Genomic DNA, 26,166 nt, shown 5'->3' on the forward strand with positions numbered 1-26,166 from the left:
TGATGATGGCAGCACATACCACACCTGGAGTGAAGTAGGACAGGCCTTGCCCTGATCACTGGCACAATCAACTCTCGTTCACAAATATGTTTGATTCACAGACAGAACCTTTTCTTTCTTGCTGGCACAGATAGCGTTTTATTACAAAAAGAAAAAAAAGTTGATGCATGATCATTGTAGCATTACCAGGAATATGTTGCATTCCCATCACTCTTCAGGTAGAAAGGTTGACTTGTTTGGGGAGGATAATGGTTATAAAAGTTGGGCTGTATTTAATGCAGGCCCGAAGGTAAGAATCAGTCTTACTAGCTACATGCAAATGGAGACCCATCTGTTCATTCACTCCAGATTCAAATTTCATCAAAGGGAGGGAGGGCATGTATGTAACATCATCTCTTTTAAGAATAAATTAAGTTAAAAACTATACCAAAATGTGTTTCTTTTTTCCAAATCTTGCTCATATTGAAAGGATACAAGAAACATTTACAATTAACACCGGTGGCAAAATAATTCAATTTCAGAATATCTTAAATCCGTTTCCCCTAACAATAAGTTTAAGAATAAAACAGACCGACATAGGTTGCCAATTTAAGATTTCTGTGGTAGCTGTTGCTTTTACTTGGAAATTAAATAGCAGATTTTTGTGCAAGAGGAAAATCCTATCAAAAAGACAGCTTATGTTTTGGTCACATTTAACGTTCCAATCGGTATATTTCGGGTTTTTAACAATCCTCTGTTTCTGTATACATTTGTCTTTTATAAAATATTTTTTTTTTATTCATACAATCATTTTTAACTAGCAACATTACTATTCACTTTTAAGTGGCAAGATGTCAGACAGATCACCTAATAAGAACAATAGTATATAAACGACTGAAAAAAATCATTAGAGTATGTTTCTCTTCATAACAGTTCAAATTTTCTGTACAACTGTCTAATATGAATATTGCTGGTCCTGATCTGGTGGCGTCAGTGCAGTGCTGGAGTAAGAGACGACAGCAGCAGCGGTGGTGATGGTGGTGGTGGTGGTTTCTTGGGGGCTCCAGTCTGACACTGGCCTCTCCGGGTGGCCCTGGAGAAGGGGTGTGCGGGGGCAGGAGCGGACTGACAACGCTACTCTCTCATGCTGGACCGTTCACTGCTGCCTCGGGGTTGGCTGTGCACTGCTCTGATCTGGTTGGAAAAAGGGGAGGGGCTGGATGTGATTGGTGGAAGCAACACAAAACTAGAGAAAATGGAATAAAAGATGGAGGGCACAGAACTTACTTGGCTTCATCCATAGAGGCCGCAACCTCAAGAGGACCATTTAGAGCTTCGCAAGGGGCTTTTGCTTTCTCTTCTAAGTGCTTTAGACTGAAGTAGAAAAAGAAAAATGACAATTAAAAATAAAAGCATAAAAATTGGGGGGGAAAGAAATTTCTGTAATACTTAATATTAGTGTCCTTGTTACACATGTACAAACTATAGTACTAATAATAGTAAGTACTAGGGCTGTAAAATCGATTAAATCGCATCTAACATAAAAGTAAATAAACACGTGTGTGTATGAGATATATATATATATATATATATATTAGGGCTGTCAGTTAAACGCGTTGTTAACGGCGTTAACGCAAACCCATTTTAACGGCGTTTTTTTTTCATCGCGCGATTAACGGTCTTTTTGGCCTAGCAAACTTTGTAGTTTTTTTTCCACACGCTTTTGCAACAGGATGCGGCATGCGCGGCGCTGCGCTATGAAACCCATTCATTTCAATGGCTTGCGCTGCGCGAGGACGTTTTGTTGCTTCGTCGACCAAAGCACAAGCGGATCTAGCTAGACCGGAAACAAAACAACAGGCACGACGCACACACTTGTTTAGGCTTGCGAGCCGCCCAAATAGTTGGTTAACGTTACGTTTTGAGTGGATGACGAGCACCGAGACGCCGAAATGGATGCCAAAGATTCTGAATTTAAAGTTTACTTTTAAAAAGTTGCCAAATGGTTCCATTGACAAGACCAAAGTGATCTGTGTGTTTTGTCGTTGTGAACTGAGCTATCATCATCGCAGCACGCTCAGTCTGAAATACCACTTGATGATGGCCAAGCATGCACGCACACACACACACAGCTGATGCGAATCCTCCGCCCCCTAGTCAATATCAGGACCTCGTCAGTATTTCTTTCAGCCTTTTATTGATGGACAGTGTTACATTGAGAGATTATTTGCTCCAAGTGAGAATGTTAGTGTGAATTTGAACACAGTATTGTCAATGTTGTTTTCAATAAAAAACATTTTCACAAAGCAAGCCGGTCCACTTTTCCATGTTGATAAGAGCATTAAAATGAGAGAGAAAAAATAATGGGACAAAAAGAAATCAAGAGACATTTAGAATAGATAAAAATGTGCGATTAATCGCGAGTTAACTATGACATTAATGCGATTAATCGCGATTAAATATTGTAATCGTTTGACAGCACTAATATATACAGCATATATATATATATATATATATTAGGGGTGTAACGATATTTGAACCGAACCGAAAAACCGCGATACACCACCCACGATACGTATCGCGATACTCTCATGGCGAACCGAACACGCCCCGCCCCCTGCTGCCCCGCCCAGCACCGGCTCATTGCACCTCATGTGTTATGTGTACACAACGAATACAGGGCTGTTGCCTAACCACCATTAACCACATATAATCGCAATAAGCTCAGTGTTTTGTTACTTTTGATAATAAGCAAGCTGTAATCTTTCAAATTATGTCTATTTGATCACGAAATGCAAACAATAAATGCCGTTTTGGCGCTCTTAGATGTGGCGTGACAGATATCACTGTATGCATGCGGCAGCGCGGAGCGCGATCATCTCTTCCTCAGTTACAGAATAAACATGAATGGACACCCGAAGGTATGTTGAAAGATACAGTATACTTACTGAAAGGCATCATAACTCGTGTAAACACTCAATCAGTGTTTCAACAGCGGAAATACGTCAATAAAACGCTTAGTTTTTCACATAGCTTTATATTTACCTCAGGCAAGTCATTCAGTGTCCACAGCTTGGTGGTTTGCTAACTCTTTCACTAAATAAATGCTATATATTAGCCTATATATAATATTTTACTTAACCTGTTTATGATATCTTGATTATTTAATGTATGTTTTAAATCGTTGTCATGAAAATAACAGCAACTGTGTAAATTATTATATAACAATAACAAATTAGAGTAAAAACACGTTAATGCAAAAATTGCCTTATGTGCAGTTTACATGTTTTCATACAATTTGTTATTTGAGTGTTGATTATTATCATTTAGCCTAAAAGTCTAGGCTCTGTTGTTTAGCTTTAATGTAGTAATGTGCAAGTAAGGGCTGTAGTTTACAGCTTAGCAGATAATTTTGTTATCCTTGAGAAACGTTTACTTGTAATTGAATTAATTTAAAGACAAGGACACAATTTGTTCATTAAAGCACTGTTTAATAAAAAATAAAAGCAATTTTAGCTTTCTAAACCCCCCCACCCCACCGAAATGAACCGAACCGAACCGAGACCTCAAAACCGTGGGACGAACCGAACCGTCAGGTTTGTGTATCGTTACACCCCTAATATATATATATATATATATATATATATATATATATATATACATATATATATCTATATATATATATATATATATATATATATATATATATATATATATATATATATATATTTGGGGTGGGAATCACCAGAGGCACCACGATACGATATTATCCCGATACTTAGGTCACGATACGATATTATTGCGATTTTAAACATATTGCGATATTTTGCAATATATTGCAATTTATTACCTTTTTTCAACTTCAATTTTTGCATTTTTTCCAAACAAAATTATTACATTTATATCGCCTAAATGTTTGCGCTCATTGCAATTTTTACAATGGGGATAATATTGTTAAGAATTTACACAACACAAGGAAGCTTGATTTAAATTGTTTAATTAAATTGAAAAAAGTAGCACAAATAAATACAATAGAATAAAGATACAAATAATGACAAATAAAGAGAAAAGTTTTTGAATAGGTCTAACACTAGTATTCATAAATACAGAAACTGAATAATGTAATCAAATGGATATACAACACTGTATACTACCCAGATAGTAACACTGGGTAGTATTTTAGTCCTGACTAAATTAAATACATAGGCTATTAATCCTGATTCCTTTAAAGGTTCATGAAACCCCAAACCAAATTTTCTGAGATTTTATCAGAGGTATATGTGTTGAACACCATTGAAGACAATGTTAGCATCAGTTAGATTTAATAGCAGGGTTAAAATGGTTAAATTTGAGTTTTTTCCGCTTTTTTTGTCTTCCAGGTTTAAAATCTTCATCTTCACAGGCTGTGACGTGGCAGTGCACTGTGAGTGCGTTGATGACTCATCGGTGTCTCATAATTATTAATGAGACTGAGTTTTCATATCCTATGAGAAGACACTGTCTCTTAATTATTCATGACAGCACGTGGATCTTTCCAGTGACATGTCAAACTGTGATATCGCGTAGTAGATGAGAGAGGCAATCATGGGACGCACGCAAGTGTTTGTTTTCGTGGTGCAAAAGTCCAATTGGGTTGAATTTGTTTCCCCGCGATGCTGCCCGGGCTAGACTCTGGGCGGTTGGTTTTCCATCAACCACGGACACATCTAAACGTGTGTGCCGCAAACATTTTTCTCGAGAGAGCTTCGAGAATTGGAGAATGGTGGACTTCGCCTTGTTGACGACCAATGCAGGTTGCGTCTTGCGAGTGATGCGGTACCAAGTCCCGAGGACTTTTCTATCCCTTCAGAGGTGTGTGGGTGTGTGTCTTCATCTTTATTATGGGGGTTCAGGGGGTGCGTAGATCTAGCTATGCACGTAACTTTTTTTTTTAAGCGGAAAATTAATAATTTTCAAATATATGTATTTATAGTGTCTATATAAACAACTATATATTTTATAATAACATATTAATGTAGGCTACATGTATAATTATAATGTTCTCAATAGAATTATGATTACTGTAGGCTAATATAGCAGGGCATTCAGTTACTTTTGAAAGGACAATAATAAAGTGTCGTATTTCATAAGACTAACTTTGCCAGCTATAAAAAAAATCTAGCATTTCCTCACGTTTTACCACTGCTTTTGGTGACAGTCGATATGCATGGGATACTGGCGATGACAGTGATGGCCATACCACACCCCTTCTCACAGCCATCCACGCCCATTTAAGTTGCATTTTTCAAAAAGATTGTGAGCTAGACTTGAGCTGAAAGAGGGGGGTTTCATGACCCTTTAACTTAAAGCTATCTTTTGTTGTTTTTTTTGACAACAAAAGTAATGACAGACACACATGGCTGCCGTCACTTTAAGAGCTAGTGCACGGATCCTGTGTTCATTATACTGGCATGCGTTTTATGCTTATTAAAGACAAAACGGACTATGTTTAGAGTATACTCACGAAGACCGAAATTGACACAATTTTGCGTGTTAAAGCAATACAATCCGCGAAAAATAACATTTGTTACTGGCCAGCTGTTTTTGAGGCGGATTTTCTATGAATGTGCGCATAGAAAATAATCTCTCAGAGAGCGCGCGAACACTGATTAGTTTAAAATCACTTGAATGTTTAAACTGGTAAGACTTAAAAAGACGTGCAAATGGTAAACTTCAGTCACGATGCACTGCTGGCCCGATTGTGCAAGTGAATATTGCGTCATGTCCCGACTACTAAACGCGAGTGTGTGTATGTATATATATATATATATATATACACACACACACACACACACACACACAGAAATATATAATATATACACACACATTATGTTAAACAGACTTATGCGAGATGCGATTAATCGATTTTACAGCCAAAGTACATGTTAATAATTAATATTACTATAACATATTACTGTAACAATGACACCTTAAAATGAAGTGTAACCGAAATTTCCATATACATGATAAATTACAATATATTTTATAATTACAGTGATGAACTTTTCAGTATCTAGACAATATCTGAAATCAATATTATATATATATATATATATATATATATTTTTTTTTATGTTATAAATACATAACTGAAATATTATAACAGTGAATATATTATATTATATATTTATGAGTCAGTATTTATCTATCAACAAGATTGTCAGTAGATTCAGGAAATTACACAAGGGGGAGCCAGTACTTTTGGTAATATGACAACCTAAAAATACCAAACATCTGCAGAGATGAGTCTAACACTCATGTAATTATAATGTAATTTTGAAGAACTGCAAATTTTTGCTTTATAACAAAAATGTGTATTTTAAAATATACAATATATAAATGTTTTTAGGTTAATATTTTATAATACAAAAAAATTATAATAAATACATTTACATTTATGCATTTGGCAGACGCTTTTATCCAAAGCGACTTACATTGCATTTTAAGGTACGGTACACGTTTACATTCTTATCAGTTCTTGCTTTCCCTGGGAATCAAACCCATGACCTTGGCGTTGCAAGCGCCAACGCTCTACTGTTTGAGCTACAGGAAAACTGTAGTAGTGATAGTGATAAGCCAGGCAGATATTCGTCCATTCTGAAATGATCAGCATCAGCTGCTTAATGACCTCTTTGGCCAATAAACAGAAGAGCCAGTTTTAAAATCTACTGAAAGTCTTCGACAAATAACAAATATTGTAAATAAGCATCTTGTATGTAAATTCAATTGCATCATGTTTATATGTTGGCGTTATAGTAACATCATCAGTGAAAGCCCCATATGGGCCAGTTCCTAGACTCTATTACTACTACTCTAAATTAATACAATAAAGACTCTTACCCTGGTTTCTGACAGTTGCTTTTCTCAGGTTCCCCACTCTCTGCAACCAACAACTTTGCAGATGCGTCTTCAGAGGTAGATCGTTTCTCTTCCTCGCTACAGGACAATCAGAGAGGACAGCATTTTAAGGAGCTTTCATTGCCGCTCTCTTAAATACGAAAACCCCCATTTTAAATCCCTGGACAAACATGCAGAATGTAACGGACCACATTCAAAGCAACGGGGCAAAACGAAAAATGTTCTGAAATGGGATTCGATGGACAAATGAGATGTGAGCATACCGACTTACAGAGACGGGAGTGACTATGAACCACACAACAACTGGTTTAGACGATGAGCTCATTTAGTACGTGGGGGTGAAATGGTGTAAAAAAGCTAGCAACTTTTGCAACGTGATCACATGCCAGCCATCTTTACCTTTAGGGTGGCATCAGTATAAAGGTGTTTAATTAGGGTTCAGTAACAACAATATTCTCCACTAAAGACTGATGCAAAGAAGATTATAGCATATTTCTGGTCTAGGGAAGGTTTACAGAGAAGCATCCTCCTTTATCAAGACGGATTTACACAAATTAAAGTTCACGCAGTGCCTGGATTTTAAAGGGTCTGCTCATACTCAAATTATGTTAGCCATGTGACCAAACCTCAGCAGAGGATGAGGAGGGAAACCACAAATCACCACCTGCTGATTTGGAAAGACTGGGAAACATATGGGCTTAAATCTTTTGGAATCATAATGAGTTACATCTAAAAGGATGTATGGGGCATTTCATGCCGTTAACAACCTGTACATCTGATATTAACATGCAAATGGTGATGGATACATTACGGCTTAAAAGAAAAACAAACAAACATACGAACGAACAAACAAACAAAACATGGTTACAAACCAAAACGCAGTGGCTGACATGGGAAAAACCAAATAAAACAAGACCCTGATTGGCTGTACATACCGATACGATTTCAACACTCTGAAGCCACACGCACGCCAAAGAGAGAGAGGAAGCTCATGTTGTAAGAGTTGCAGTTCAAGAAGGACAGATTGTTCGTTTTTTGCATTCTCAAACAGACAAAACAGATGTTACAAAGCTCTACATCTTAACAGCCCCCGTTAAAAAGAGACAGTGGGCGGTCCAGGGCCTGTCTGACTAAGTACAGGAGGAGGAGGACGACGATACGTGACAAGGAAAAATCAGGTCTACATGCAGAGTGAAGTGAAGCTTGTGTCTCAAATGGGAGAAGAGGAAGTGATGCGAGGCACTGCGTGTGAAACCTGCAGGACTCACCTTTTGAAAACAGCAGTTTCAGTTTTGGCGTCTACAGTAAGACTGACCGTCTCCTTCATAGAGCCATTGGTGACTGTTTCTGTGATGCGGTCACTGACAGGCTCTTCCTCAGGGTCCGAGCCGTCCCCTACCTTCCCTCTAGGGGAAGTCGGGGTGGTTTCATTGGAAAGCCACTGATCTGTGTCTAAACAAGATGGTTTTATTCAAACCACTGCAAGAGTTGACATATGGACAGGAGGAATGGTAAGAGGGTCTATTCTTACTTTCTTGCTGCATGGGCGCATTGACTCCCAGAGGGTCCACCGCTTCTATGCTGGTATCCATGGCTACAGGGGAATTGCTCCTCAAAGGATCCTTGGGGCTAAATAAAGGGGGGAAAAATAAACATCTAATGAATTTTTCACATTTACTTGCTTTGAGCTGCATTATGTACATCTTCACTAGTGTGGGTCAAATGCATTTCTACAATTCATAAAAATTAGGGGTGTAACGATACACGTATTCGTATTGAACCGTTCGGTACGAGGCTTTCGGTTCGGTTTTCGGTACGCATTTTTGAACCGAACGGTTCGTTGGACCATTTTTCCTGCCGACCAAAATTTCGTTATTTCAAATGAAGGCGCGTCACGCGTGGCAAGCGCGCTCATAATGTGCGTGACCACAACATTGCCCAACATCAAATGGCAAATGTAATGTAAGCGGAACGAAACCACTCGTTATTGTGTGGTTGAAGGACCGTTTATCAGTTTGGACAAATACAGCGCGAGCCGATCTTAATCATCAGCACTGTTACTACACAGCCAAATCCAGTAAAGAAAGCATTTGAATTCGCCACTGAAGTAATAACATCTATGGAATAAACATTCGCATTTCTCCGTTATTAACGGATCAAACAGCGCTGACGTGGAAACCAGGAAGAAACATTGTGCCATGAATGAACTATCCAGTGTCCACAGATCAGCAACATTCACCATGGGTTTACTGTAGTAACACTACTAACTGTAACCATGGAAGTTTGGCAGGAATAGTAGGCTATGCTTTCAAGTAACATCACGTCGGTTTTATTTTGACATTATGAATACAATTGCTGCCCTCAAATGTTAATCTGAACTAAAATAAACCTTTGTTTATAACTACTACAATATTACATTTAATTTTGTCCAAGGAGCTGTTTTGTTTTATAAGCTCCTAAGAAAAGTCAAGTATAGCTCCATCATTGCTCAAAGTTAAAAAATATCATACTTTATGATGTTAGTTTTAATAAAAATATAATTAAAAAGATTAAATCAAGGAAATTTCTCTGGCATTTCTTTCTTTTTGCTGTATCGGAAACGTACCGAATCGTACCGAACCGAACCGTGACACAAGTGTATCGTATCGAACCGAACCGTGAATTTTGTGAACCGTTACACCCCTAATAAAAATGCATTAATATATTTTAATATAATATATTTATTATGATATCATGTATTTAAATGTTAACACACATACATATTTAATATACATTTTAAAAAGGAGAAAAGGGAGCCTTTTACAATCAAAACCATTGAAAATTGAAAAGACTTAAAAAAATAAAGTCTGCATAGACTGTAACAAAACAAAAATCAATGCGTGACATGACCTTAAGCACATTTTAAACATGCATTCACATAGCATGTGAATGTACCTGACGGGTGTGAAGCTGGAGAAGTCGGCCCAACCTGTCTCTGTATCTGCGTTTGGAGAGCTCCAGCCTGAAGATTCAGGTGCTGCAGCCGGTGAGGTTGACACAGGTGCGCTGGGAGTCGTGGAGCTGCCAGTGTCCATGGGTATGTCATCAAAATTTGCCGTCCATACCGGCCCTGATCCAAAGCAAGACACAGAACAAGGATGTGTGATCCTTGAACTTCAACTAAAAGCTAAACGGTGGCATATATTGCAGCTGAGAAATTCTGTTCTCACCATCCCCCGAGTCTACTTCCATTCTGTCGTCAGAGGTGGCGTTATTGGACTCGAACGCGTCTCGCTTCCCATCCTCCTCCTCAGAGTCCGTACTCTCTTCACTGTCTGTACTTCCTGAGCTCCTGTGTAGGAAGTAAGATGTGGAGAATAAAAAAACAGCAGCAACATGATGAAAAGCATTTCAAAAGTTATGTTCCATTGGTTACAATACCTGGGACGTCTCTGAGCTTCAGGGGCAAAAGTGACATCCTTCTCATCCCAGATATCTTCCTCATCTGATCCGGCATCTTCGAACTGCTGGATCTTCTCCTTACAGCAGGCCTCAAAGAGTGCCATGTTTGCCTATGAGAACAGCATGAACAAACTATAAAAACACATCACGAGCTTTACAATAAATTCAGCTAATAATTAATTAATTTGATTAAATATATCACATACTTACACTTTCATTTGTATTCAAGGAAAAATTGATGTCTGATATTCTATCAAAGGGAATACTGCAAGGTTAAAAAGAACAGGTTTTAGTTTGGTTAAGTCCTTAAAACAGAGTAGCACCCAATCACCCACAGCATGACTAACACAAAGGAACCCATTCAAGTGTGTTACGGTCACCAAGGCCACCACACCAGACTATTCAGAACACATGGGTAATCAGAACGGAGACATTTAAGTGATCAGATAAAACACTGTATGATCCATGATTTAACACACACAACCCCCAAAACAGGCTTTGTGAGTTCATTGAAAATAGGGATGCACCGATACGGAGCTCATGTACTCGTAAAAATGCTCCGATACCAGGAAGCGTGTGTACAGTGTTTGCGTCCAGACAAAGAAACACTGACAACAGATTAGGCTATAATGGGGATACAAATTAAGGCTGTCTATGAAGTAAATGCATCTTATTAGTGGAATATTAAACAAAATATAGTGCGCAAGCTGATAAGAGAAGTGTGCAGTCGATTGAGCTGGTCGAGCTCATTCCTTGTTCTCAGACGTCAGTGGAAAGTTTGTAGTTCAGTCGGATGTCAATGGCAAAGAGTAAAACGAGGGATGTAACTTATTAACGTTAACTGCCGAGAGAGAGAGAGACAACTTCTGTTGAATGCTCTTGATTGCTTGTTCACTCAGCACGTGTTATTTGGATTAAAACTAAACCGTACATGCAAGTAAAACATGAACTGTTACCTGATGTATAATGAGTAACTCATATATAGAGTTCTATATATGTTATAAATCCTACATTATTACAGGTATTATTGCTGGTAGTTTTTGTTGCAGAATCAAAATTGCAATAAAGAATTGTTTTTTTCCCTGGTGTCTAAACATTTGAACCACTGACCCAATCTTCAGCACTGAGCCCTGCTGGAGCTGCTCTAAATATGTGCTGTGCTATTAAATGAAAGATGAAAATATATTAGAGCAATAGAATGAACCGTGAAAGTAACAGAAGCTCATACAATGCATTTTAGCAGGCTTAAAGGGTTAGTTCGCCCATTTAAGACATGAAGTTGTATGCAATCCTTACCATCACAATAGTGCATACACACTGACCCACTCTGTTGTCACCTCCCTGGTCAGAGTTCTGGCCGCTGGAAGTTTTTCAAAAAAGTACTCCCGGTTATTTTCCGGGGCCACAAAACTGTGCGTTTTTTACGTGAAAAAATTATTTGCGTTTCAAAGCTTGATTAATTTACCACACAAAAAACACGCCGGTCAAAATTCATACCTCAGTTTTAATCGGCACTATTTTCTATCCATTTCTATCAATCCACGCTGCTGTCAACGTCAACAGTGCGCACGTTCAGAACAGCTGTTGATAGCGCGACTCGCTGACAACATGTCTGACTGCGAAACTTCTGATGATGAAACCAATTTTAGCACAATGTCAGACGGATTAGATGATGAAAGTAATTTTAGCACAACGACAATGTTATTGATTGCAACACAGAGCCTCAATTGTGTGTGTGTTCAATCAAATAGTTTTCTCAGCAAATTGTACCAATATCCCTATAGCTGTTTTTATATTAGACATCTTTTCACGTGTTTTATAATGGAGTCTAAACATCAGCTTGTTTACCGTACAGTTTAGACATGGGATCATAAAGTTAGTAAATAGAGCTTACCCGTGGTACTGGTAGACGGCAAAACTCTTTAATTTTCCTTTTCCTCCTTGATTGGGGATGTAATCGTCTTCGCTGAAGTGAGCACTACACACACGAAAATCCTTTATTTTGGATATTTTAGCTCCCGCAGAGTAGCCGATGGCAACTAGCCAAATCAACAACACGCGCTTGCACCCCCTGCTGGTGAGGTCGACTAACAGCAGATGGAGATTATGCTCGGTAAGCTGTCTCATAGTTATATAGTTATATTTACAAGTTCCCACCATTGTTAATTTAATACTTTTTACGTCGTTGTCAATCGATTGTGTAAACACCATGGAACAGCTGATCGGAACGTGCGCACTGTTGACGTTGACAGCAGCGCGGATTGATAGAAAATGGTGCCGATTAAAACTGAGGTATGACTTTTGACCGGCGTGTTTTTTGTGTGGTAAATTAATCAAGCTTTGAAACGCAAATAATTTTTTCACGTATAAACGCACAGTTTTGTGGCACCGGAAAATAACCGGGAGTACTTTATTGAAAAACTTCCAGCGGCCAGAACTCTGACCAGGGAGGTGACAACAGAGTGGGTGAGTGTGTATGCACTATAGTGCTGGTAAGGATTGCATACAACTTCATGTCTTAAATTGGCGAACTAACCCTTTAATTAAGCATGAAAATAACAGAAGGAAATATATATTTGATGAACAAATTAAGCCAACTAATATGATTTATATTCTTTTGGTTTCTCTACCAAAACATTTACAAATTACAAATGCAGTGAAAACAGAGGTATCGACGAATACCAAAAATGATTATCAGTATCGTACTCGTCCTGGAAAAAGTGGTATCGGTGCATCCCTAATTGAAAAGCAAAATAAATAACATCCCAAAACAACCTTAAATCAACCAAAGCCCCACCAATAATGCTAAACCCTCCCCAATGTTACCAGCAGAAAAGGCGGTAAATTTGAAAAGCATCATGCACGATGGGTACTTACTCCCCGACATCATCCTGATCGGCAAACTCTTCGTCATTGAAGCCAAACTGCTCAATAAAATTGGACGTCATTTGTTGCATCTGATAATCAGAAAAGGCCTGGCAAACCCAGGACCAATGATAATGATATAGTCTTGACACTACAAAGAAGCTTCATTTTAAAACAGCTGATAGCAGTTAAGCATGTTGCACTAAAAAAGCATTAAAATGACTAAAACAATTTATAAATGAATTAACAGTTTCAATAGAAGGAATTAGTTTTATATTAACAGTACTATGAACATATTAGCATGCAGATAGCAGCTTTTATGAGCTCATCCAGGCACAGACTTACTTGTTGTAGGGAGGAGTCCTGATGAAATCCGCTGTCTTTGAAATCTACCTCATCATCGCTGGATGAGTGTATGTGGTGCGTGTTAACCTGAGAATGGAGGAAAGCAATGGGAAAATATAGTTTAGATGCCAATTATGCTATCAAAGCTACTTTTAAGCATCATAAAACAAAAGCAACAGAAACCAGTGAATAAAACTGAGCACACTTACTAAGTCTACAGTGTTTTTCTTGTTTGTATCTGCTAGTTGTCCTGAAGTAAAGGCCTCCCATCGTTCCCTGTCCTCCTCTGAAAGCTCTGCAAGTGAGGAAATATGAGTGGAAATGGCTTTGAAAATAATTGCATAAAAATATGGTAATGCTGTCAAACGAACCTGAGATGAGCTGCTGAATTTGTGCCCCATTGGGGCCCTTGTCACTGTTGTGGACTATAGAGTTTGCTATTCTGGTCAGGTGACCCATGTAACCTCTCCGCCGCCCACCCTCGGCCCTGAAGAAAGAAAGGAGGATGATTCAGCAAAGTCCTCTCCAGACAAAATCACAGATGTGTAAATAAGGATGGTTCCTCTTCTTCACATGTAGCCAATCAGATTTAGGAGTTACTTACTGTTCCTTCTCATTTGATCCCCAGGCATCAAGAATTCTTTGTATTAACTGGCACTTCTGAAAGAGCTGCAGGTCATAATGGAGAAGAATACATTAAACTTTGATGTGTGAAGCAAACAGCTTGTGTTTCAAAGAGCGAGCGAGTGGAAGGGATGAAAAACCCACATGTTTAATAAGGATGTTTTCTCTTATGGGCGCTTGGTCGTTTTCTCGGTTTATTTCAGGAGATTCACTTTGGGTTGAAGGCATCGCTAAGATCATCGCTGTACAGATTTCTACTTGTGTGTGTAGGAAATTATTCCATAAGTATTTGAAGTACATGTCCTGTAGACAAAAAAAAATAATATTTTAGAACATTTATGGCTATAAAGCAGATTGTATTATAAACATCCTTTCTGTCCTAAATAGTTTAAACTATAATGAGTATGTCAAGTTTCAGTGTGACTAATTATAAAACGGCATACATAGTAAGTATAAAGCAAGATAGCCGACTACACATTCAAAATGTGGGTGGTCAGTAAGTTTATTTTATTTTATTGTTTTATTCAGCATAGATGCATTATATTGATCAAAAATAACAGTTAAGACATTAACAAAAAAATACTATTTCAAATTTTTTTTTTTTTTTTAACTTTCTATTCATAGCAATTCAAGCTTTTCTCATAGCAAAAAGATGTCACAGATCTCTTAACTGTGTCTTCAAACACTCACTAGTATGACTCCCAAAGTGTTGAGGGCAATGAGCTCCTGGTTGATGATATGAGTGTTGGTCTGTAGAAGGCTGGTCACTAGTCGCACCACATTAAGACGAGTATTTCCCACCGGTGGATCCAACACTCCCCATGTGGTGTTCAGGACAGTTTTCTAATGTTAGAGAAGAAAAAAAACGACAAAGACAAGTTTGAAAGACCTAAATGAAATACTAAAAAATAAGTATAATTTTTCACATTTACTGAAATGTGAGGCTAAACGGTTTCATTGAATTTGATGCCATCGCAGCATATGCATGTATAACAAGCTATTCTTTGAAAGGGTAAGATTCTGCCAGGTTATATTTGTACAGGAACAAAGTCTTGTTGTCTAAAGCTTACTGTAATTAGGAATTTGGAGATTACAGTCCAAGTGAGGTCAGCTGATATGTGCCAAAATTGCAACACACATTCACAGTGTTTTCACACTCACCTTTGGGGGCTCGAGCAAAAGCTGGTGAAAATCTTTCAGTCTTGGTCTGACGGCATCTAGAATACTCTGATTGACAGAGAATGATGGGTGGTTCATTCCAGGGGGGCAAATCTCCAGATGGCCTTCAAACCTGAAAGAGAAAACCAAGAATGATTTTTAGACAAACTGAAAATTATCCCCCCCCCAAAAAATGCACTTGTGCTAAAATATGTACTTACGCTGGTCTTCGTGTCTCAAAGAGAGTTAGGAGAATCTGGATTACACTGACTATGGCAGACTCGTTCTTCTCTTTGTCGAAGATGTTTGACAGCAACTGCTCTACTGTCTCTTGTCTAAATATGAAAACAAACAGTCAATTCAGTACTACAGTTTTAGCGTGCCTGAAACTAGAGCTCAACCTTAATCCCTCCAAAAATGCCACTTTATGAAGTCAATAGAAAGAAATTTATTGACATGGACAAACTTACTTCTCCAAAGTGGCCAGCAGGGGGTCAGGCTCCGAGCAGCCCTGTACTTGAAACATTTGATCTCTGCTCAGCCGAATAATCTCACAGAGCGACTGGGACGCGTTTGAGTGTCTCTATGTTAAGGGAACAAACAATTACTGTTACGCAGCTAGAGTAGGGATGGGTCATCAGGACTCAACAATAAGAGACGGTCAGGCACGCATTTCAGTTGAAATTTCCACGGGCTCCACCAATTTTAAATACAATACATTATAAATAGAATTTTTTTGTTTTGTTAATTTCTTTATTGGACTTCACTTACATCCTCATCTTGTGATGGTTGTACCATGTCAACCAGCCGCTGTATAACTTTCTCTTCATTTAGCCACTGCAGGAGAACAGATGAAGAGGAAACTGTGAGGTGGTATTATGATGACAGTGAGTGGATTAAATGAGTAATCCATGATGAATTTCCTGCTGTATTCAAATGAAAAACATCCAGATCTACAAAACGAAATACTGTGCATGCACAAAACCAAACCGCTTTACCCCAACAAAAAAGAGACATAGCATCATAGAAACCCTAATATACATTCATGTAGGTATGATAACTCACATTTAATACATCTTGTCTAAGCTGCTGTGGCTCAATGCAGGTGAGCATCCTGAGCAGGAGGTCCATAATGGCAGAGGTCCCTATGTGTTTGATCATCAGATCCACAAAGTCTTCCCTCTTCCTGAGGAACTCCACGATCTAGAGGTAGAAAGGAGATTTAGTTCACCTTCATGCCTCCATATCTCCTAAACACAAACCAGTACGTCTGATCACGTACCTGCTCTGGTTTTCTCCCAATAAGGATGCTCAGGACCTTGCTGAAAAAACTGGCCAGCAGCGGATTAAGGGGAGGCTCATTCTGTAGGAAGCTGTAGAGTTTCATCAGTAAACTTTCATCTTCACCCAGCCTGTCATTGATCTGGCCAACGTCTGAGGTCAGGAGTTCACAGGATATGTTGGGATACCTTTCCATGAAAAAGACATGCAATTAAACATCTAAATAATGAGTCAAATATCCCTTAGTTTAATGTACCCTACAACTAGACATCCAACATATGTCAAACAGTCTTTTTAGCACAAATGTTTGAGCAAGCATCAAACACATTCATACTTATATTTGATCTTCTCCTCCACATCATCGTTGGGCTCCTGGGTGATGTAGCCCACGAGATCCTCCATGCACGGTGGCCTCACCAGGAAGTCCACAAGCTTGTGGTTCTGAGCCTTGCACTCCTGTAGGACGTCCTCCTCATCCATTACCTCTGTCAGCGTAACGTCATCTTTCTCCAGGAGTGTGTCGATGTGGGACGTCGTGTGCAGATCAAATTTCCAAAACATGGTGCTGCTGAGGAATAAATAAATAGGAGGGGGTGGTTTTCAGATGCAAGAACTGAAAACAAAGTCAGGTTTTGTTCATCTATGAGTTTTTTTATTTACATTGTGACTGTGAAGATGCTACGTTTAAAAAGGTGACTATTTACAAAAAGGCTTACCTGAGTGTAGCAGAGACCAGAGAGTAAAAACTCTGATTAAAAATAAAATAATGCTTGTGCTCTTTGGGACTTCTGGCCCATTACAGGCACCACAGGCGGTAGAAACTGGACAGACCCTCAAGTAAAGGATACATGCAGCAGAAATGTCCTCTGCCACAGCAAAAACACTCAACACACACCTGCAACAGAACAGACAGGATTGAGAGTGTTACATCTAACATACCTTAGGCTTATCCATCGGTAAAGAACAGTGAAATACATCTCTCCTCTAACCCAAACAAATCAAAGATTAGTCATTTCTATAAACAGACTCACCCGATTTTGATCACCCTCGCTAGTCATTAGTCACAGCATTAAAAACAAATATATCTCAAAACACATGCTGTTAACAACAAGAGACCCTTTTCCAGTTTGTCAGGTTCTCAAATAGACATTTACGCAACTTCAAAATGTTTCACCAATTCTAGTTCTATCAATAGAGTATGATTTAATACAGAAACAATGCACCAGTTTACACTGACAAAACAAACAGTAGTTTTGTTTGTGGGGAAAAATAAGCAAAATTTAAAAAAGAAAACCAAACAAGTTCCGTTATGACATTGACAACCTAGCAACACAACAAAAACAGTTGCACTAATACCAGACTAACTACTCTGATCAGTCTTTAATTATCACTACCTCAATGCGCACATGACTTTGTGGTTTCATTTTCCTTTCAGTTAGTTTTTCTTTCAAGTAAGGCACAGACGATGAAATATCTCAAATAAGAGATTAAATTATACCGGGTTAAATCAAAATATGACCATTTGATAGCTGTGGCATCAAATTATTATAAATGAATAGACCAACACGCAGCTATGCATTATTAAGGGTACCCAACTGTTTTTCCAGTCTACAAGGTGGATGGACACACACCACTGAGGTGAAAGGTTACAATGCTGGCAAGCAGCCATCTGGTCTTTCATGAATGGTTAAGAGGAAGGAAAGCTTATTAATAGACTAAGGGAGTTGAGCTAGGTTCACTCGAAAGAGCTTTGACATTGGCCTCCATCCATTCTCAAGCAAACATGCTTTCCGTCAATTTACAGACTTTTAAAAACATCCCAAACAACCCAAAAATGCAATGCTGCATTAAAATGACAATTAATAGCCTGTTGATACTTAGTTACTCGGTATATCAACAAATACTCTTCACACAAAATGAAATGGCAAACACTACTGTTCAAAAGTTTCAGGTCAGTACACCTGTTTTAAGAAACTTTTATTCAGCAAGCCAAGGTAGCAATAAATTGATCAAAAGTGACAGACTTTTACAGTTCTTTCAAATAAATGTAATATTTTCTATTCATCAAAGAATCCTTCACAACTGTTAAACAAATATTTAATATAATTTCTTTTTTCTTTTTAATATTTCTTGAGCACCAAATGATTTCTGAAGGATCCTGTGACACTGAAGACAGCTACAAATTCAGTTTTACCATTACAGGAATAAATTACATTTTAAAATTGATAAAAAAAGTTTTTAAATTGTACATTTTGTTCAAATAAATGCAGCCTTGGTGAGCATAAGAGGCTTGTTTCAAAAACATTTTTAAAAATCCCACTGACCCCCCCAAAAAATGTAAACGTTAATGTAAAAAAAAAAAAAGGAATACCAACAATACCATCAATCAAAGTGACAGATCATGATTATCTGCAGCACTTCCTCTAATTCTTAACTCACTAGTCAACAGTGACGTGTGCCAAATAGAACATCTATAATTATGTGCGTGCATTAAAAAAAACAGAAACCACAGGTTTTTCTCTGTAGCCTAGACCGCCTGAACCATTTATACTAATACTATGCATAAAGCTGACATACGAAACATTACAGAAACATACTTTTGGTCAATAAACTTCTATGACTGGATAAGAATTTTTTTAAACTAATATTTTAAAGTAGAATAACTTTTTCTACATAACTAGAATTAGGCACATTCCTTTTTCATCTTTAAAGTCTGAAAATTTCACTTAAAAACTGACTGGTGTAAAAGTCTCAATTTAATGTAAACATATCTTGGTTGTCAAGAACATCTATTCTAGACACTTGCTTTGAAATGAATGTCATCTATTTATATCACCTTAAACCAAAATACCATTTCTATTTTCTACTAAACTGTGATTTACTAGTCTCAATCTTCATCACAAAGCTAGATGTGATCTTTTAAGACACTGACACCCGGTACAAATCTTTCCAGGTTCACTTTATCTAGTGCAAAAGTTTGAAGAACAACATACTACACTAGATCTTATATACCTGTACCATTCAGCTTGAGCATTGTAACTCTGAGCTGAAGAAAGTCCTCGTGACTCCCTCTCAGGGGCTATAAAAAGTGTTGCCAAACCTCTCCAGCATCCCAGAGGCCACAACAACACTACCACCACCACAAGTCCTCCGGTTGCACTCAGAATCGAGCCTGCAAAGATGATCTGCCTGAGTGGACTATAAAAATGGTCTGCCTTGTCAAACCAGCTAGATTGTCTTTTACAAGAGTGAGCGATCTGCTCATGCTAACAGTCTAGTATGCGCTTTCATATAAAATCACATCACACAATAAACAGCTGGAAGATTTTAGCGGTGTTTATATGGATGTGGCTAAATAAATGCAAACACAAAGATCTGAGATCAGTATATAACGTTAGTAACCGACTCCACAAAGCTTGACGACTGTTTAAAATCTACAGTGAAATAAGATTATTTTAGAAAATAATGACATTTTAAGCCCAATGTCGAACGCTTTAATTAATATAACCAAAGTCCTTGAAAGATCCTTATGAAACACATTTAGAAACTTTTTTTTATATGAAAATAAAAACAGTAAGTTACCTAAAACACTCGATTTGTTGGGTCTCCAAAATATGAACATGTGTAGACGGGTTTTCTGTTGGTGTTTTGGTGATGTCTCAAACCCCAGCGAACTGCCTGCCTAGACAGCATTTTTTGGCACCACAAGCCCGTTCGAACATTAAAATAGAATCTTCGTAAGCACTCATATTGCCCCAAAATGTTGTCTATGTGGACAATTCACAAATATTTTGATACACAGGCTTTGTCTCTCACTTTCTGAAGTTTTTCGGTATGTCGGGCCCCGGCATTAGCCGACACTGAGCTTCCGCCAGCGAAATGTTAGGATTTAACAATTTTATAGAGCCTGGGTTGGTTTAAATACGCCGTAGTCATATTATATGTAAAACATAATTTAGTTAAATGAGATAAATGCTGGAAATATAAACCATTCTGACTCGACAAAACAGAGAAGTGGCAGCTGGCTAATGCTAAGCTACCAAAGACACACACAACACCAATACGTACCGATTAAGAAAGCGGAATACTGCCAAAGCCCGGCATGAAGACGAGCGAACCTTTGGATTAAACGGTCACCGGAATAAAAAAATAAAAAACAGGTCGAGGTATGAGAAAATGAGGTGTTTATAATAGATTGTGACAGGCGCGAAAAGAGAGACCATCAGAGTTCACTTTTCAAGATGGCGGCGTTATCAACTTCAACAGCCCCAACCCCCACCTAAGGTAGAGGAGCTGTCGATCAAAATCCACTGCGGCGCGCTGATTGGCTACAGTGAATGCCAGTTAAAGCTAGTCGTATTTGTAATCTCGGACCGTGTGAGGTAAATCTTCGATTTAGAAACCTCATGTAAACAAGGATGATCTTTAAAACACCATCCACTTTGTTGGAAATATGAAAAGTGTTATAACCATATCTTTTAGAAGCAATATTTAAGTGAAACGAAATAATTAAACACACCCACTCTACTTAGGGCCAATAGTATTTTAGATCGATTTAAAATCGCTCGTCTGATTGGATCAAGAGAATGCCAATCAAGTGCCGATTTCAAAACTAAAGTACGGTGATATCAAAACGCACATATTGCTTTATCTTACCTTCTTTATGAGAGCTTGTCCCTTGAACTGAGTTCTTACATTTCATCATATCCAAAACATAAAGACGACGGGTTTGTAGTTTCTTCACAATGTTACACAGAGCACCTCGTTCACAGTGTCGCTTTCTGCCTTAACCGGCTCGTTACTTGCAACGCCCTAGCAACAATAAGACGTCACGGTGATTGACATGCAGATGGTCCAATCAGCTACGAGTGCGTGAACCACATATTACTGAATGGAGCAGCCAGATTGAAATTATTTGCCAGAAAAGCATTATTTCAAATGTCTCACCAACATGAAATTGATTACATAAAACAGGAGTTTAATTCACACCAACCCATATAGTATAAAATAAGCGTGTTTTTAAGATATAGTTCACGCAAAAACAAACAAACGAATGAATGAATGAATGAATGAATAGAGAATGATTATTTCCAGGTGAATTGAACTATCCCTTTAAGAGAACCTGATCTATCTATCTTTCTTTTGTTTTTATGTATTTTTTATGTTTTTATGTTTCTATTTCTTGCGCCCTTTGATAAAATATGGGTCAAAAGGTCAGCCCCCCATTTTTATGCTCTATAGCCTGTCCATAGTGCAGACAGGCAATTACGGGTTTAGTGTAGCATGGAAAATAGGATCTGACGTATGACCCTTATGTTAAATGTGAGGCATAAATCTACAGCATCAGGCTGTGGAACTGATCTGTTACAGCTGATGATGGCTGTATTTCAGACATGCAAGATCTATCTTCTGTTGCATGTTCCATAATCAAAACAAAATCTGCAATGGATTCATTGTATAGAGTAAAAGCAGCCATATTTAATGTGTTTCACATGTGTCAAATTAACCCTATGATTGCACTGTGTTTCCGATTACGGACTGCCATGAGCTGACGTGGGTTTTTATGATAAAAACCATGAATTTACTGAAGCATGTGTACTCAAACATGTGTATATGATTGTCTAACAAAATCCTGCCTCTACTAATCAAAGATCATGTCATGAAAGTTGTGTAAAATGAATGTTAAGAAGCACTGTGGGCTTTTGGAGCTGTGAGAAAGATGTTTCTATGCCATCTTTCATCAGACAGAGGCAGTTATCACGATTACACATGCAGTCTGGTCAGGTATTTTGTTCTCTTCATATATCTTCTGAATGTACTGTCTCCTCTCAGAATAACAACACTCAAAGGAAGGAAACTTGAAGCTCTGCACAAGAATTGCCTAGAGAATGATAATCTTGGGGACAATTATATAATTGGGGTTATTAATCACAGATTAGTTTGCATGCTTATACATATTGGGCTCCAATCGGTGTTATTTTATTTCAATTTGTCGCCAAGGCAAAAATATTTCTACGTTCATTTTCTAAGTTTTTTATTTTATTTTAATCTTATTTCATATTTTATATACTATTTTATGATTTTTTTTATTTTAGTGGAATTTAACACATTTTAATAGTTTTAGTTAAGAATAACAACACTGGCTCCAAAAATTTTAAGACCTAAAGAAAGTTTGCTTTGCCTGATTGCTGACTAATAAAAATATATATATTTAAATAAATAAAACGAATATATACATATATATATATATAAAACCAGGCATGGGTGGTTGACAAAACCGGCAAAACGTGGCCTGCTACACAATTTTGTTTTTAAATGTATAATCAGGAGATCCAGGATGCCGGGGGTTCTTTCCCTCCTGACATGTATAAACGTGTTCTCATGTGCCTTTTTTCCAAGGCGTGTTTTTAACTCCTCTACTACACGGATCATAAACAAAGACAGACAGATGGGTACATGGAGGGGTGTCGACATCTCCCCACCCCCTCCAGCCCAGTCAGGAGCCTCACAACATGTGTTCACTTCTGTCAAGTGCTGAAGACAGTCCTTTAAGATGACAAATGAGAAAGGGGAATGTACATGTAGTTCCCAACTGCTGTAAAGTAGCATTTGACCTCATTTTTGTATAGCCTTTGTGAAGCGACATTTGTAATACATTCATAAACTGATGGAAACATTAAAAACATTTATTCAAAAATAATAATAATGTAAGGGCAAATGTCTTTCAAGAGAATGGTACTAATACAGGTAATATCCCCCACCCCCCCCCAAAATGTATATACAAATATATAGTATTTTTTAAATGTCCTGAAAAAAATAACTAATTTCTGTATGACAGGAAAAATAGGCTTCTTTTACATATATATATATATATATATATATATATATATATATATATATATATATATATATATATGATGAAGATTATCTAAAGACTAAAAACTAAAGAAAAAATATTTAAGCCTTTCCAAATAGGAATAAGATATTAATATAAATATGAGAGGGGAAGAGGGCCATTCCAACCTCATTTGTATTTTTTGTATTTTTTACCCACATGAGGGCAGCAGAAGACAAAATGGCTTAAATCCCGAACCACTGGCAATGATCATCAAACACAGATTTGTTTTATTACCTTAACACGCAATTCCACTACAGCAATGTCACATTCAACAACAACATTTCATAAAGCTCTGTTTGGAGTAACCCAAAGTGTTTCTGCATTCTTGGTCATGTTTGTTGGTTTACCACTGGAGTGAGACACACCGTGCTAAATTCAGTTAACATTTGCCCTATTGAAGCCTCGGGCTCCTTGTTCACTGTAAATCTAAGGGATTTTTTTGCCTTTCAGATCACTTAAGAGCAATGAAAGCACATCTGCCTTTAACAAGCCACATGATTTGAGGCATTTTTTCACACACAGCTGAATTAGCAAGTTATATGTTTCTTTACACAGTATATGTAAATATGAGTTCATACACTGTAAAATGTTATAGGATCAATGTTATAACAACATATGCTTTAGAGCACTGCTTTATCTCATCAAAATAAGTTAAGCAATTTTTATTTTTTTTATGTTATACAAGATTCAACTCATTTTTAAAAAAAAGTCAGTTTAATGTAATTTAAGTTAAAATGACTTAAACATCCAAGTTGATTGCAGTTAAAAAATTTAAGGCAGCAACTTTTGTTTTTTTACAGCTTATAATACTGCATTAACAATCACCATGTTAAAGAAGACAATATTGCATTTCTTAAAATAGAACCTTTATTATATATAAAAATGCTTTTGATACAAAAATTGTCACAAGTGTGCATTATATGAGGCATTTTTGTACACAAAACAAAGACATTGGTGGTGCACCAAAGAGCAAAAAGCTCCTCGGCGAGAGTGGATGGTACGATTTAGACAGATTCAGTCAAAGCGCTGACCTGCCAAAGTGGTACAAAAATCCTAATAATCTCCATTCAGTCACATTCACGGTGAATAGTGTTACCTTGAGGGCAATTTAATGAGATCCATAACTCTGGAAAATAATTTTTATCACCTGTTAAACTGGTCTTTGCTGAGTTTTCTAGAATGACTATTTCCTTTCATCTAATATTTGCCTTAAAAGACATTGCTATATGTTTTTTTGTATGGCTATCTGTAAAAGCAACTAATGTAATCAGTCTGTGAAACTCATTTAATCTTGTAGTTTTTTCTAGATCTAGAATTCTAGTTATGCACATGTAATTTCCATAAGTGCTCAATTTGGCAAAGAGAAAGAAAGTACATTTTAAACACACATACAAGGCATTTCAATGTGTGATACAAGACGTTTTAACCTAAAAAACTTTATCTCCATCGAATTAGCATTATAGAGAGGGAAATACAGTTTGATTCTTCAACTTTACCATAAAAGGGGAGGGGGGTAATCGGAAAATCGCATGTCATGAATTAAAAAAAGCAGTTTGTTACCATAATATTACAGTAAAATTAACCACATATCCTTGTGTTCAAATCATAGCTTAGTTTTACTGTTGTATTATTATTATTACTATAATTATTATTTTTTAGTTTTTTACTAAACACCTGCAATGAGTTCAGTCCATAAGATCTGATAAAATCCATGTAGTTCACTACAAAGCAGGTGACTTTCCGCTTCTTTAAAGGGATAGTTCACTAAAATATGAACATGTTGTCATCATTTACTCACCCTCATGCTGTCGCAAACCCTTAAGACTTTCCTTCTTTTGTAGAAAACAAATTGAGATGTTTATCAGAATGTCCAAGCTGCTCTTTTTCATATAATGAAAGTGAATGGTGACCACGGTTGCCAAGAAAGATAGTGAATAATTTCACAAAGCTATCGTTTGGCTTTAAGGCTTGTAGACTACTGTTATTATGCTTTTACGGTACTTTTTGGTCCCCATCCACTTTCATTATGGAAAAGAGCAGCTTGGACATTCTGATAAACATCGTCTTTAATGTTTCACAGGGGAAAATATGTCATACAGGTTTGGAATGACAAGATTTTTAGTTGAACTATCCCTTTATGACAAGACTTTTAAACAAGACTCCTTCAAAGCAATGGCATTTCACATGTATGTTTTTCTATAAGAGATTAATAACAATTTTACAATGGTCTATGGTCAGTTCTCATTATATAAACAAAACATTTCAGCTGGCTGTTTTCATTTGTCATTATTTACAGTAAAAGATTTATGTACAATAGCAGCAAACACACTTTTGGTAAACAGGACAAACCAAACATATGCTTGGAATAGTAACATATTTACATAGAACATAATCAAAACAACACCTCATTGCCATTACGAAAAACATTCATTATTTACTTAATTACACATATGTACAACTCCTCTGCAGCGGATGATTTTGGTGTTATATCGACGATTTGGTTTGCAATTAAACTGCTTTATAATTGGTATAAAAAAAAATAAAAAAAAGATGATTAAATCATAACCATCCTGAAATAGTGACACGGTTGCATTTCAGTTCATATTCTTACATATTGAAGATCTTGTAGTGATGGGGGGGGGGGGGGGGGTAATGAATGATAATGATATATTATGTCA

At 37.3% G+C, this 26,166-nt stretch overlaps 1 protein-coding gene across 6 annotated transcripts; it reads right to left on the minus strand.

Annotated features, from left to right (window-relative positions):
• Positions 1-576: 576 nt before the first annotated feature.
• On the minus strand, positions 577-20,855 carry ppp6r3 (protein phosphatase 6, regulatory subunit 3). 6 transcript variants are annotated; one of them, XM_056243605.1, is made up of 26 exons: positions 20,659-20,855; positions 17,307-17,485; positions 16,925-17,158; positions 16,592-16,778; positions 16,375-16,512; positions 16,081-16,146; positions 15,780-15,892; positions 15,531-15,644; positions 15,313-15,442; positions 14,842-14,994; positions 14,296-14,454; positions 14,132-14,196; positions 13,899-14,014; positions 13,737-13,822; positions 13,528-13,614; positions 13,195-13,241; positions 10,528-10,582; positions 10,297-10,427; positions 10,086-10,207; positions 9,811-9,985; positions 8,408-8,505; positions 8,145-8,328; positions 7,812-7,829; positions 6,859-6,954; positions 1,267-1,353; positions 577-1,173 (listed from the first exon to the last, which is right to left on the minus strand). In XM_056243605.1, exons 3-26 carry the CDS (start codon positions 17,149-17,151, stop codon positions 1,122-1,124), a joined length of 2,706 nt encoding a protein of 901 aa, XP_056099580.1. In that variant the 5' UTR covers positions 17,152-17,158; positions 17,307-17,485; positions 20,659-20,855; the 3' UTR covers positions 577-1,121. The 6 variants fall into 6 exon arrangements, with proteins under 6 accessions (XP_056099580.1, XP_056099579.1, XP_056099577.1 ...); XM_056243604.1 differs by having other exon boundaries at positions 13,195-13,274; XM_056243602.1 differs by having other exon boundaries at positions 13,195-13,292.
• Positions 20,856-26,166: the final 5,311 nt, after the last annotated feature.

The sequence above is a fragment of the Rhinichthys klamathensis genome, unplaced genomic scaffold, assembly GCF_029890125.1.
Source record: "Rhinichthys klamathensis goyatoka isolate OS25496 unplaced genomic scaffold, OSU_Roscu_1.1 h1tg000816l_1, whole genome shotgun sequence".
Taxonomy (NCBI): Eukaryota; Metazoa; Chordata; class Actinopteri; order Cypriniformes; family Leuciscidae; genus Rhinichthys; species Rhinichthys klamathensis.

Excerpts from the sequence above, each read along its gene's own strand:
- ppp6r3 (XM_056243602.1), bottom strand. The coding sequence starts at position 17,151 with ATGTTTTGGAAATTTGATCTGCACACGACGTCCCACATCGACACACTC. Across the intron at positions 14,995-15,312 it reads TTTTGCTCGAGCCCCCAAAG|AAAACTGTCCTGAACACCAC; the intron begins GTGAGTGTGAAA and ends CTCTAACATTAG. Across the intron at positions 9,986-10,085 it reads GGAAGTAGACTCGGGGGATG|GGCCGGTATGGACGGCAAAT; the intron begins GTGAGAACAGAA and ends GCTTTGGATCAG.